Raw genomic sequence first — 15,237 nt, forward strand, 5'->3', positions numbered from 1 at the left:
TTTTTTTTTTAACGGATTTGACCGGGTTGGGTTAAGTGGGTCGGTTTAGGGTGAGTTTTAATTTTTTTACTGTTGAGCCCGGTCCGGACTGGCCCGTCTAGCGCCAAAACCGGCCCTCAACCCGGTTAAAATAGAAGGGCCGATTCTGGGTTGACCCAGCCTGGCCCAGCCCGTTTGACACTCTAGTATAATTTTAACTGAATTCTAGTTCTTTACTTGTAAATTCAAATCACTAAGCTTGTTCAACAAAATAAAATAAAAGTTAATTGAAGCAAATAAACAAAAAGAATTTTCTTTTAACCTGAATGTTTTTTTCCCCATCTAGGTATTTTTTTTCCTCAGTTTGCAACTCATCTGCGTAACCTGCCAAAATATATACCGTTGGTAATGTCAGAGATATTTTCTGGCTGATAATCATTATTAAAATATATAGGTGGATTCAGGACTGAACATCATGAGTTCAAGTTTGGAATCTATCACTGTATTTATATGTAGAAATTTTTATCTATATCCAAAGTTGAGTCAAAATTACTGAATTTGAATGAACCGGTAACATATTAAATAACGTACATCCACCTCCATTAATTTGTCAAAAGGAATATGCTATACAATTTTTTTGCGTACAATTCGTTTCTTCATTGCTGAATATTTATAGCAAAATGTATCTATCTAATGTTCGTACCTAAGGAATTTCCAGCATTAGGCACATGTTTGCAGAAGATTTTCTTATAAACAACTGAGCCTTCAGTTTGGAACTGACAATTTCCTGAAACATTAACATCAGAAAATTAGTGGTTTTAGGTGTTGGGTGCGGGGGTTGTAAATTGAGGGTCATATGTATACGGAGTACTATTAACCAGGTTAAAAAATTTAAGTTGGAAGTTTCCTTCAATTCTTTCATCCTTTGGCAAAAGCGAGGAAAACCATAGAATGTACTTGGTCATAATTGACCTTGACACAAAAGGAAAAAATGATTGTTGTTGTTTGGTTTCTCTCTAATTTTTTTACAAAAAAAAATATTATATTATATTTTTATCTTAGACACACACTTAGGAAGTAGTATGTGTTTTCACTAAATTAATCATAATAAAGTGATCCTATTTATTAATATGAATTTTATGATATATAAAAACTCACTTATCTAAATAAGGTAGATTTGAAAGGGAATTAGAAATATCTTCTTGATTTCATAAAAATAATTTAATCTAACTAAATATAAAAGTTAAAATATCATAAATAGAAGGAGTTTTTTCTAAAAATAAAATCAAATTAATAATCTATCCTTATGATGGAGAAGTTAGGCATGACTTTAATCTGTATACGTTAAAAAATAATAATCATAGGAATGAGGACACATAACTTGACCTTACAGAGAGTTGGAAAAATCCACCTTAAAATGCTCAAAGGTGGGGTTTAATATGATTGTATACCAGTCATTACCTGATAGCCATAGTGCTCAAAGACTTACTTTTCATGCTTTCTTGGTCAACTACCAAACACATTTACTACGAGTCTCTCTTCTTTTTTACTTAAAGGGCGAGGGAGCAGTCGCGAAGTCAAAAAAATTGATTAGAGTTTCAAGATTTAATAAGCTTATAAAAATTAATTATTAATCAATATAATTTGGATACTTTTTTATATACAATGTATAATTTTTTAATAAATAATGTTGGACTGACCATCTTTCATGCACTATATATAGCTACACCAATGTAGGTGACACAGAAAGAAAAGTAATTTTTTTGACGAGAAGCAATTCATTTCAATTTTACTGTCACTACACCGAAAAACATACATTTAGCAACAATTAAGTTTACGCAATAACTTAATTTTTACTAAATTATATTTTGAGAGGCTTATTAATGACAATTTATATTTTAGCATTTATTGTAAATGCCTCTAAAGTCTATAATAATATTGGATCTAATGACAATTAATTAATGCTCATAAAATTTTCAACACTAAGTGCATATTTATTGTCTTTAAAAACCTTTTTTTTTAGTGTGTGTGTATACAATGGTGGCAAAGCCACATGAACTTTTGAAGTGTCAACCGACGAAAAATTAAACTATAAAAATAATTTATATATATATATATATATATATGCAATAACTTAATTTTTACTAAATTATATTTTAAGAGGCTTATAATTAGTGACAATTTATATTTTAGCATTTATTGTAAATGTTTCTAAAGTCTATAACAATATTGGATCTAATGACAATTAATTAATGCCTATAAAATTTTTAACACTCATTGTTAAAGTACATATTTATTGTCTTTAAAAATCTTTTTTTTTAGTGTTTGTGTATACAGTGGTGGCAAAGCCACAGAACTTTCGGAGTGTCAATCGACCTCGTCGAAAAGTTATATTATAAAAATAATTTTTATATATATATACTGCATACGCACATTTCTTGAATTTTTTATGAATTTATTTAGTTTATATATATTTACAAATAAAACAATAGGAAGAAAATTAAACTCACTTGGTACATGTTTAAAAAATAGACGGACGTTGGGCTGTGGTAACAAGTTGTGGCCATTGGCTGCGTGAAGGCAAGGACAACTGAGGGCATGCATTTTCTTTCTTTCTAATTTTGTTATAAGTTAAGAGAGAAAATGGTACGTATAAGCTAGTAAAATGAGGCCACTTATTTATAGCTAGCTGAACAATCTTTTTTTGTTTTCCTCTTTTACTTTTCAACCAATAAATTATTTTTAGTGGACTAATGCCCAAGAAATACTGCTGGCTATAGTCTGGTCAAAGTCCTCCCAAAAAAATTGATGCCAGCCTCCATTTTAATTCAATGTTGAAGTTTGTTTTGAAGAAAGAAAATTTCACATCGGAATTTACTTACGTTGGAAGAAGGTTGAGAGTTATAAATAAATTTTCACCTCCTTCATTATTTAACACACACAAAATATTCTTTTCCTTGTTTACTATTAAATAGGTTTAGAGATAATTCTCTTGGGGATCTCTTTGAGAATAGTATTTTAGGAAGTGAGAGTGTGTGAGAACAATATTGTGTATTGTATGCTGTAATAATTTTCATATAGCGAATATTTTTCTGGGAGACCCGTAATTTTTCTCCAATTGGGAAGTTTTCCACGTTAAATCTTTGTGTTGTTCTCTTTAATTTCTTTGTTATTTTCTGCTTGAAAGCGGTCCGGAAGGGGCGAAAAAAATAGTCGGTTTTTCCCAACAAGTGGTATCAGAGCCTTCGGTATGGAATAATTCTTTTGAAATTTTAGTATGCTCTGTGGTTGCAGCTTTGTCTGATCTTCCTTATCAGAATTTTTTTTTGAATTAGAATTATTGTTCTCAAGCAGAAGTTTCATCCCGGTGGAGTAGCAAGTGGAGTCTGATTCCGGTGGAGTTTGCTATTCTGGTGGAGTTACTTTGGGGTACTTGTATATTTGGTAATAGTGGGAATAAGTACAATCTAAAGAGGTTCTGGCTAAGGAAAGACTTGGTACTTAAGTGTATTCCTTGTGATCCACCTCTCTTTTCTGGGAACTAATTTAGTGGGTACTTTACATTACTATTGTCCATTTACTAGTACTAATAAACAAGATGAGGACAAAATTTGAGATTGAGAAATTTGATGGGAGAATTAATTTTGGCTTGTGGCAAGTTCAAGTCAAGGATGTGTTAATCCAATCTGGATTACACAAGGCATTGAAAGAGAGACCAACTAGCGAAAAAGGTGATAAGGATTCAGAAAAATCTGAAAGCAGTAAAGACTCAGAAAAATTCAGAATTAATGATGAAGAATGGGAAGAGCTAGACATGAAAGCGGCAAGTCAAATTCGCTTGTGTTTAGCTAAAAATGTTCTTGCTAATGTGATTGGATTATCTACAACAAAGGAGTTGTGAGAGAAACTTGAAGAATTGTACCAAATCAAAAGTATTTCAAATAGGTTACATTTGAAGGAGCAATTTCATAAATTGCGAATGGCTGAAGGTATAACTATTTCTGATCATCTGAGTGTCTTGAATGAGATTGTTTCTGAATTGGAATCTATTGGAGTGAAAATTGATGATGAAGACAAGGCACTTCGACTCATCTGGTCTCTTCCATCTTCCTACAAACACATGCAACCCATTTTAATGTATGGGAAGGAAACTGTGATTTTCTCAGAAGTGACAAACAAATTGATTTCTAAGGAAAAAAGATTGAAGAATGGAGATGAAAAATCTCTAGAAGATTCAGCTCTTGTTGTTAAAGAAAAATGGAAGCAAAACTCTAAAAAGAAGGTCATCTGCTGGAATTGTAAACAACCGGGACATGTTAAAAATAATTGTCCAAATAATGAGGCTAGTTCGGCTGGAAGCTCTAAAGAAAATGTTGCCAATGTTGTCTCCCTAGAACAGTGGGATGATATTTCTTTGTAAGAAAGATGAAAATCCTCATGACATGAATGCTACCTTTTGAATTGCCATGGAAGAGGATGTTTAATTGGTACCTGGTCCACAAGTTTGCACATGAGCATTGGTTGATAGGTGATGCAAGGTGTGTGGTGGAAAAGATGTCAATGACTAATGAACTCTCAAGAAATCAACAAGAGAGTTGCACTATAAGTTATTAGCAGTTTTTTCGACATGTGCCGAAAATGAAATTCTTAAAATTAGGAAGTGATTTCAAGTGAAAATTCTTGGATTGGTTTTTCAATCTGAGTAGATGTACTTTTTATGGTGGCGGTATGATAATTCTTGAATTTAGAATTATGATTGTTAGTAGCAGACAATGTGGACGTTGCAGTTACATATGATTGGCCGAGTTTAGAGTCAGGTGGAGAACTGATTTTGTTATGTGTAGCTGGACAACTATAAAGGGCCAACGGATTGCATTTTCTTCTCTTCAAAAGGTGGAGATTTGTTGAAGTTTGTTTTGAAGAAAGAAAATCCCACATCGGAAATTTACTTTAGTTGGGAGGAGGTTGAGAGTTATAAATAAATCTCCACCTCCTTAATTGTTTAATACACATAAAATATTCTTTTTCTTATTTACTATTAAAAAGGTTTAGAGATAATTCTCTTGGAGATCTCTTTGAGAATAGTATTTTAGGAAGTGAGGGTGTATGAAAAAAATATTGTGTATTGTATGGTGTAATAATTTCCATATAGTGAATATTTTTCTGGGAGGCCCATGATTTTTCTCCAATTGGGGAGTTTTCCATGTTAAATCTTTGTGTTGTTATTCTCTTTAATTTCTTTATTATTTTCTGTTTGAAAGCGGTCCGAAAGGGACGGGAAAAATAGTTGATTTTCCCAACATTCAAGTCATTTCATTTGTGCTCCTCCAAACTCAATCTAGCCAAAGTGGGGATAGAAAGAAAATTGTTCTTCCTTTTAAGTCTCAAATTATATTATACAATAATCACCCCATGATGGTGGGTCGGACGATAAAAATGGTGGGTTATGGAGGATTGATAAACTTCTAGACTATGAAATTTTTATAAATACTAACATTTTACGTAACATGATATACGTATTTTTTGGGCATAATTTTAAGTGAATAATAAATAAATTTATGTGATTCCTTAACCAAAACGGATAATCATGTGTCATAATTTTGAACCATGCAAAATATAATATTAGAGCTTGACTTTCTGTTAATTGTGTCTTGAATATTATAAATCTTAATTATACCAATATTTCTAGTAGATTTTGAGAAAAACATTATCCTTGTTGGCTTACAAAATCATTTCTGGCAGATTAGGACACATTAATTAAAATATTGTGTACAGTTAGATAACTCATAAAGTGAATTTGAATTTAATCTGACTCTAATATAAGTACTAGACATCACGTTGAAAAAAAACGTCAATTATATTCATGGTGAGATTTTTGTCTACTTCTACTTCGAAGACTAAATTTTGGCAAATCACATTAAATATTTTTTTTTGAACAATAAATGTGAATACTACCATAACTAAAAAAGGAAAATACAAAATAAGAGCATCCAAAACTGTTACTCAATTTTGAGTGAAACAGAATTAGGCGTCCACTATCACTGTTTATACAACTATTAATCCCTGCCAAAAAAAAAACTACACCTAACTGCTTGCTTTGTAAGTTGAAACTGTTCTATTCTATGTACAACCTCCCTAGTTAATTATGTGTCCCATAATGTCAGTATAACTAATCTCGACATTCTTGAATAACTTTCAATTCTTTGCCTTCCGGATGTGCTATATAATTGCAAACCAAAGTGCAGCCACTACTTAAGTTTGTGGAATCTCTTTCAATGCTTCTTATCAATCAGAAGTAATAGTTCCTTCAATTTTAGCGGGTAGAGAGACATCAAACCAACTAATGAGTTCATCCCTCAATGCTTTTACATATTCACATTCAACAAATAGGTGCTTACTTGTCTCTGTCATAAAGTGTTGACACAGACAACATTTAGCATCCTCTACTTGAATATTCAGGAGTATACCCTCAGTAAGTAATCCACCATGTACTACCAGCCACATGATAAACATGTGCTGAGGCAATGAGACTTTGTTCCATACTATGTTAGCGTTTATGGCTTAATTGAGTTAATTTTCCTCCAGTACTAGCTACTATCGGCTGGTGTTTTGTGCTCCCAAATATTAATGCCTTTCGTAAAAATTTCATTTATCTATTTTACCCAGAGAGCCACCTTATTCAGAGCAAGTTAGTAGAGTAACTTTGTAATAACCTGTATTATTCTTACCTTAGTTCAGCCCGTAGTGCATGTACAAGAGGCTTAGAACCTGAAATTTAGCTAAGTGTTGAAGACTTAGTTTTATTTTTGGCCTCTTAACTTTGATGATTTTTAAAGTGACCTTCCCGACCCCGAGATGATGGTTTCTAAGTTAATTCATATTCAGGGGTAAGTAGCATGTCTCAGGGAAGGTTTGAATTTTTCGGACGAGGATTGAGGCACGTTTGGATTTCAATTCCAGAACCTCACCGCGATTATGGCACGTCGCAGTGGGTTTAGCGGTAGCATCCTTGGCGTGTCACGGTGACGGCCTGGTCGGTGTCCCAGTTACGAATTTAAATTTTAGAAGGGCAGTCTTGTCCTTTTCCGGCCTCCCGATTCATAAAAACACAGGATTAAACCACTGATAGGGCATTATTTGCTCACTTTTTCCAATTTTATTCTCAAACAAACCCTAACCCTTCCCCAAATTCATCAAGTTCAATCACCATTCCTTCAAGAAAACTCAAGAATTCAAGTTTCACCACCCAAGGACTATCAAGAAAGTTAATTCTCTAGCAAGATTAAAACTTTAAGGTATGTTAAATGTTCATCCATGGGCCGTTTTCACCCATGGAGTCCAAGAACCTATTTTTATGTTTTAAATCATGAATCTACATGTTTACAATGAGTTATTTTCATGAAGCTTTTGGAAATTTCAATTATGTATGATGATTACAAGTATTTTTAGTTGGAAAGTAGCCCTTACACATTTGAAGCATGAAATTCCATGTTAAATCCCCAATGTATGGTTTTAGTGTTATGATTATGTTATTCCCAAATTTTTCAATCATTCCCATGCTTAAGTTCATGAATTTCAAGTGTTTGATGAAATGCCTAAGAGATGAATTTTGAACAATGATTACTTATTATGCTTTTGAAGCTTTAGCATGTTTTTACTGTTAGTGTTATTGAGTCCTGGGGGTTATAAATACCTGAAAACTTAGCTGTTTACTTAGTCTTAGTATTTTCAGAATGGTTTCAAATATATTTGAGTATTATCAGTTCAGTCATTTATCCTATCAATTAGGTTTAGATCAGTTCAGTAATCCGAGTCAGTTCAATTGAGAGTAGAATTTAGCACCGAGAGAACTCAGGGATGGGGACTCACCTTACAGTTGAGGGTGTGACCTTTACTAAAAGTTCCTACATTCCATAACTACGTAGCCAGCGTAGGTTGAGATGTTAATCTGCCAGTTGAGGTTTGACATATATCTCACTAGAGCACCTGCCAGTAGAGGGTGATTCTTTAGTCCTTAGGGACTTCACTTTAGTGGATCCATACAACAAGTGTTAGTACTTATGGCACAGTACTGACACCCTTTTAACTAGGGTCATAGGTTGGACCCCAATTAGCTCATATTGGGGCACGTTGGTTAGATAATAGCTTCCACAGTCTCAGTCCAGTCCTAGTTTGAAAGTCAGCTCAGGTTTGCTTGACCATAACATGCAGTTTATCAGTTAAATCAGTACTCAGATTTTAGTATTTCAGTTTACAGAATATTACAGTATCATGTTATATGCTTGGTCATGCATTCTCAGATTTTACAACTTTCACGCATACTATGCCTTAGTTATCTCATGCTATTCATTCAGTCAGTTATTATTTATGCACATAAGCCCATGCATATCAGCCTAACCTTATTTAGCATACAAGTACATTCAACTCTTATTCAGTCAGTTTAGAGTCTTTCAGATACTTTCAGATAGTTTAGTCAGTTTTTTCATTATTTTACCTATTTTTTTAGATGGTTGTTTTCAGACACTTGTTTCCAGGCTTATAATTTCAGATATATTTTTGTATTTAAAAACCTTATGGCATATTCAGTTGTTTCCACATACGTTCATTACCAGTATATTATTCAGTGCTTACAGCAGGTACCAGCTCATGGGTTAGCTTGTGGTCACTTGTAACCGTAAGCACTGTGTGGCATCTAGGGTATACTTTTAAGGAATTACAAGACTTAGTATTAGATCCTAAGGATGTGAAGTGTCCCAGGAAGTCTGAAAACCGCGTTGAGTAGAGTCTTGTGCATGGTTGTGAAGTGCGTCATACTTATGTACAAGAGGCTACAAGATGTTTAGGAGAAGTTTCCCTTCTTTCAGTATTTATGTCGTGCGATTGAGCATGAACTCAATTTAAACTCTTTTTCTAATTCGTTCTTCTTTCCATTTACAGAACATGACTCCCAGAAATACTAACGAAAGAAGAAATAGGAACAAGCCACACCTCTGCCTATTCAGGAAGATCCCCTGAAGGAGAATCTCTCATGCCAAATTCAGAGCTGCATTCACTACTTTAGCTAACTCAGCAACAACTTAGAATAACCATCAAGCTACTATCCTAGCCGTTCCAGTGGCTAATACTATCACAGCTAGGATTCGGGACTTTACCCGAATGAACCCTCCTCTGTTTTTGGGATTCAAGTCTGGTGAGAATCCATAGGAGTTTCTTGACATAGTTCATAATGTAACTGATATTATGGGTGTGACTTCTAGTAAGAGTGCAGAGTTGGGTGCTTACCAGTTGCAGGATGTTGCTCACACCTGGTATAAGCAGTGGAAGGGAGATAGAGATGCAAATGCAGGGCCTGTTGAATGGGAGGAGTTTGCTACAACCTTTTTAAATAAGTTCTTTCCCTTGGAGTTAAGGGAAGCTAAGGTACAGGAGTTTATCAATTTGAAGCAGGGGAACATGTGTGTGAAAGAGTATTCTCTTAAGTTTACTTGGCTAGCCAGGTATGCTCCTAATGTGGTGTCTGATGATAGGTCTAGGATAAGTAAGTTTATTTCTAGGGTAGCTGATAGCGTGGCCAAGGAGTGTAGGACCGCGATGTTGATTAAGGATATGGACTTGTCTAGGTTAATGGTCCATGCTCAATAAATTGAGAAATAAAAATTTAAGAAGAGAGAGGGAGAATAAGAGAGCCAGAGCAGGTAGCTTTAGTTTTGCTCAGTCGAGGTCCGAGGGTGGTAACTGTCCTTAATTCCGCCAAAAATATTCAGCCTCAACTCCATCTTCAGCTAGTGCGCCAGTGCCAAAGTTCAGAAATAATTATCGACATAGGGTGCCAGGCTCAAAGTCCTAGGGCAGTGTGAACAGTGGTCGTACAAATTCTCTTTGCCAAAAATATAGTAGAAACCATCAAGGTGTTTGTAGAGATGACAGTGATGTATGGTTTGGGTGTGCCAATCTAGGCCATAGATTCAGGAATTGCCCAAATAGTGGTCAGCAAGGTTAGTCCAGTCGTCCCCCAGTTCCATCAGATCGCCTGAATCAGCAGAGTGCCGCTTCCAGTTCAACCAGTGGTTAGCGCCCAAATAACTTATATGCACTTCAGTCCTGATAGTATTAGGAAAGTTTTATGTGGCTACTGGTACATTACAGGTCTTTCATTTATATGTTTATACTTTGTTATATCCTGGAGCTTCTCTTTCTTTTGTAACCCCCTATATTGCTGTGAATTTTGGTGTCAGTTTTGAGACTTTAGCAGAACCCTTCTTAGTGTCTACCCAGTAGATGCCTCTATTGTAGCCAGACAGGTATATAGGAATTGTTCGGTTATAATATCCCAAAAAGTTACCTTAGTAGATCTTGTGGAGTTAGAGATGACTGATTTTGATGTCATTCTCAGCATGTATTGGCTCCACTCAGGTTATGCTTCAGTTGTTTGTAGAAATAGAGTTGTCTATTTTTAGTTTCTGAATGAACCAGTCCTTGAATGGATGAGTATTACTTCAACACTTAAGGGTCAGCTTGTTTTGTACTTAGAGCGAGAAAAATGATATCCAAGAGGTATGTCTACCATCTTGTTTGAGTTAAAGACTCTAGTTCAAAGATTCCCAATCTTGAGTCAGTTTCAGTAGTGAAGGAATTTCTAGATATGTTTCCCAAAGATCTTCCTGGAGTTTCTCTAAAAAAGGAAATCGACTTTGAAATAGACCTTCTTCTGGATACCTAGACTATCTCTATTCTGCCCTACAGAATGGGTCTCGTAGAGCTTAGAGAGTAAAAAGAATAGTAGAAATATCTCCTAGATAAGGGATTCATCAGGCCCAGCGTTTCCCCATGGGGCGCTTCAGTCTTTTTCATGTGTAAGAAAGATGGTTCGTTGAAAATGTGCATCGATTACCGTCAGTTGAACAAAGTTTCCATCAAGAATAAGTATCCACTCCCTAGAATTGATGACTTGTTCGATAAACTTCAGGGTTCCAGTTATTTCTCTAAGATATACCTCAGATCCGGCTATCATTAGCTCAGAGTCAGATAATGTGACATTCTAAAAATAGCTTTCAGAACTCGATATGGTTACTTTGAATTCCTTGTCATGTCCTTTGGTCTAATGAATAACCCAGAAGCTTTCATGGACTTGATAAAAAGAGTGTTCAAGCAGTACTTGGACATGTTCGTCATAGTCTTCATAGATGACATCCTTGTCTATTCCCGTAATGAAACTGATCACGTAGACCACCTCAGAATAGTATTGTAGACTCTTAGAGCCCATTAGTTGTTTGCCAAATTTAATAAGTGCGAGTTCTGGATAAGATCAGTAGCTTTCCTTGGCCATATTATTTTCGGTGATGGCATTAGAGTTGATCTTTAAAAAACTGAAGCAGTGAGAAAATGGCCCAGACCTATCTCTCCACTAGATATCAGGAGTTTCTTGGGTTTGGCTGGCTATTACAGATGGATTGTTGAAGGGTTTTGGTCAATTGCGTCCCCCATATCCACATTGACTCAGAAGAAAGTCAAGTTTTAGTGGTCAGATTCCTTTGAAAAGAGTTTTCAAGATTTGAAGACTCGACTTACCTCAGCCCCTGTTTTGACCTTTTCAGATGGTTCAGATGGGTTTGTTATTTATTGTGATGCTTTCAGAGTTAGTTTGGGTTGTGTTTTGATGCAGAGTGGTAAGGTCATAGCCTATGCCTCTAAACAGCTTGAGCCCCATGAAAATAATTATCCTACCCATGATCTTGAGTTAGCAGCTGTTGTGTTTGCCTTGAAAATTTGAAGACGTTATCTGTATGGGGTGCATATTGATGTGTTCATGAATCATAAAATTTTGCAGTATGTATTTCGCAGAGAGTTAAATCTTTATCAGAGAAAGTGGTTAGAATTGTTGAAGGACTATGATATGAGTATTTTGTATCATTCGGGTAAGGCCAATGTAGTGGCAGATTCCCTTAGTAGATTATCTATGGGTAGTGTGGCTTACTTTGAGAATGATAAGAAAAAGTTAGTTTAGGAGGTTCATCAGTTGGCTAGGTTAGGCGTTCGTTTAGTTGACTTAGCTGAGGGTTGTGTATGGGTCTGGAATATTTTGGAATCTTCGTTGGTTGCTGATGTGAAAGAAATGCAAGATAGGGATCCCAGTGTAGTTAAGTTGAAGAAGTCAGTCAGAGATCAGATAGTAGAGGTTTTCTCCCAAAGGGGAGATGGTGTGTTGCATTGCCAGGGTAGACTGTGTGTGCTGTGTGTCGACAAAGTTTGATTGGGTGGGTTGTTGGAATATGAGAATGAGACAAAGTTTGTTATGATTTGTTAATTGGATTAAAAAAAACAAAAATAAATACAGAAATAAGTAAAATATGAGGTGGTTATTTATTTTCTTGGGGAAAAATTATAAAAATAGGGTTAAATTGTGTGATATCGGAATAAGAAATATTATTAACGGAATAAAATGACGTGTCTATAGAAAGAAACTGACATAGCATGACTTACGTGAACACATGACCAACAACACAATTCATAATTCATATATTGAAGCACTTCATCAAACATGTGATATGCATAAACTTGTACAAACATGGGGATTTCATAATATCATGCTAATTGGGCACTTTTCCTTCATATCGATATTTAATCAAACACATGATAGGCATAATATATGTAGACACCATTATTCAACAATTACACATCATGATTCAACATCTAATTTCATCATCCTAGGGTTTAATCATAGTTTCACATGAATATATATCTATACAAATCAATTCCACATAACATTAATCACCCAACATGGATTTGAATTTAACTGATCATTCTCAACATAAACAAAATAAATCCAACATGAAGTTCATAAAGAAAATCTAAAATCTTTACTTTAGAAAAGAGATTCTTGGGCTTCATGGACGAAAGGAGTCCATGAATAAACACTATGCATACCTTAGTTCATGATTTCGTTAAGATTGACAGTGAAACCTTCTTGAATTTGAATCCCCAATAGAAACCTTAGCTTGTTCTTGAGAGAAACTTGAGAGAAACTAGTATATTTTGGGTGAAGAATGGCTAAATCACGTGTTATTGGGTTTATATAGGGTTGAGAAATTGACCCTTTTAACCCTTGGATGCGTATTTTATTTCTGAGAAAATTTTCCAATTTGGTAGGCTGGTGCGACACGGTGCTATCATGACGTGTCACTGGAAATTACCAATTGGGAACTGGGTTGACGGTGCGATGCGGTGAAATCGCATTGCAATACTGGATGGGACCTGGAAGTTCACAGTGACGTGGTGATATCACGCTGAGACACTGAAAAAAGGACAATTCTAAATTTGAGCCTTGGTGTGACTCTCTATAATCATGGAGGCTTACTGGATTTTGATGATTACCATTTTGACCTGATCTGCGATGCGCTGATGGCTCAGGTGATACACTGTCTCACTAAAAAGGCTCTAACTCTTCGTCCGAGTGTCGGATTTGGGCGAATTTGATATCGATGGAAAGCTTATTGAATTTTTCATATGATGAAAAGTGAAAATCTTGAAAATACCACATGTATAAAAGTGGATTCATCTTTGAAATAAGTTTTTAACACTTTTGAGACGAATTTAAGCTAGGTAGAAGTACGGGGTATTACAATGTCTCCCCCTTGGGAACATTTATCCTCGAATGAGACTGATTGAAATAGGAAGAATGATAAGCTAAAGTTCTTACTGAACATTAACAATAGAAACATGACTACCTGGCTAACATTACTAAGATTCATACTGAGAATGCATATCTGATGTAGGATTTTATGACTGAGCTGATACATGAATGCATGACTGAGAGTACTGATAAACTACTCACGCATATCTAATGTGTAAATACATAATTGAACTGACTCATGATCATGATACTGAACATATAAGGGTAAAGGTACCAGGTTTGTAATAGAAATCTGAGAATGAACTGAATACCAAGTTTGTAATGGTAATTTGAACATAAAACTGATTAAGTGTAAGATAAACCCATTACTTAAGCCATAAATATGGTGAACCCATGATTATGCTAGGAGTATGCGTGAACGGGAACATGAGGACATAACTGAGACAAAATTATGAAGCATGAACTATTTTTCGTGAACTGAACTGAGTCTTGAATACATGGAGTGCCACTAAAGTTGGAGCTTGAGGGTCAACTTATGAGTACCCCTTACTCCAAACTGGATTCATTACGTGAAAAGAGATTGGCATGCTTATGTTATGAAAGCCTGGGGGATCTATAGTGTAAATCCACCTTGGGATGCTATGCCCCTCGAAGAATACTGACTTGGCTGAGTTGCTGAGAAAACTGAAGCGATGCACAAGGCATTTACGAGCTGAGTCTTAACTGAATATCTGGGATCTAAAACTGAAGCAAGATACATAAACTGGGATGAGCTTGCATATATCTAGTCGGTTCATCTTACAATGGTTACATTCATAAGGCTTAAGATAGTACATCTAGATAGAAGGGACGGAAACCCAAACCATGCGAACTTGTCCATCTGACTGATAGACTGACTTTCTGGTTTTATGGACTAACTCATGATGAAAAGTTACGCTCAATTGGAGCATTTCTATGAAACTCTTTCTCTAGAGTTCTAATGATTATAGGGCACAAGGAAATCTTGGCCTTGTCTAAATAAGACAGCCGAATAAGAAAATTATCACATGGCTAAAGTTTGGTAAGATGAGTTGGAGCCTATGAACAATATTTAATATGAAATGACTAAGTCTCTTGCACTGCAACTGAGGCTACTAAAAAGATTCACATGGGTGCTGAACACGAGTACATAAATACACTAACTTATATGATTAACTGGATAGGCATGTAAGACTGAACTATACTTATTCTTGAATAACTGGACAGCAACTGCAGAGCGTCATGCATAAGAGATAAGGACTAACTGGTTGACATAAGATACTGAGCATGAACTGAGGCTAATTGCATTATTTGAGAATGCAACACCAAGAGTACAATATATTTCTAGAACAGTCTTGTAAACTGAGGTACTGGAAGGTCGACAACTGAGTAGCTGATAACTGTACGCTATGGTCGAGTAAACCCAAAACTAAACTGAGTTACCGACCTGATTACTGAACTAGGACTGGGATTGAGATTATACATAAAATGGTAATTGAGACTGTAATCATACCTAAGACAATAACTGGGACTGAATACTGGTTTCTGATAACTAAGGTTTATACTGATACTGAAGTGCTTAATTCTGAGACTGAACACTGATTACTGAG

General features: G+C 35.3%; 1 protein-coding gene across 1 annotated transcript in view; it reads right to left on the bottom strand.

Annotated features, from left to right (window-relative positions):
- The window catches only part of LOC107853478 (copal-8-ol diphosphate hydratase, chloroplastic), an 18,007-nt gene extending 15,385 nt beyond the window's left edge, over positions 1-2,622 (bottom strand). Inside the window, exons 1-3 of the mRNA XM_016698467.2 lie at positions 2,490-2,622; positions 683-766; positions 302-363 (exon numbers count right to left, since the gene is read on the bottom strand). Of these exons, the coding sequence (XP_016553953.1) occupies positions 302-363; positions 683-766; positions 2,490-2,583 (240 nt within the window). The 5' untranslated portion in view covers positions 2,584-2,622. The remainder of the gene's footprint in view (positions 1-301; positions 364-682; positions 767-2,489) is intronic.
- Positions 2,623-15,237: the final 12,615 nt, after the last annotated feature.

Source organism: Capsicum annuum, chromosome 1 (assembly GCF_002878395.1).
Source record: "Capsicum annuum cultivar UCD-10X-F1 chromosome 1, UCD10Xv1.1, whole genome shotgun sequence".
NCBI classification, from domain to species: domain Eukaryota; kingdom Viridiplantae; phylum Streptophyta; class Magnoliopsida; order Solanales; family Solanaceae; genus Capsicum; species Capsicum annuum.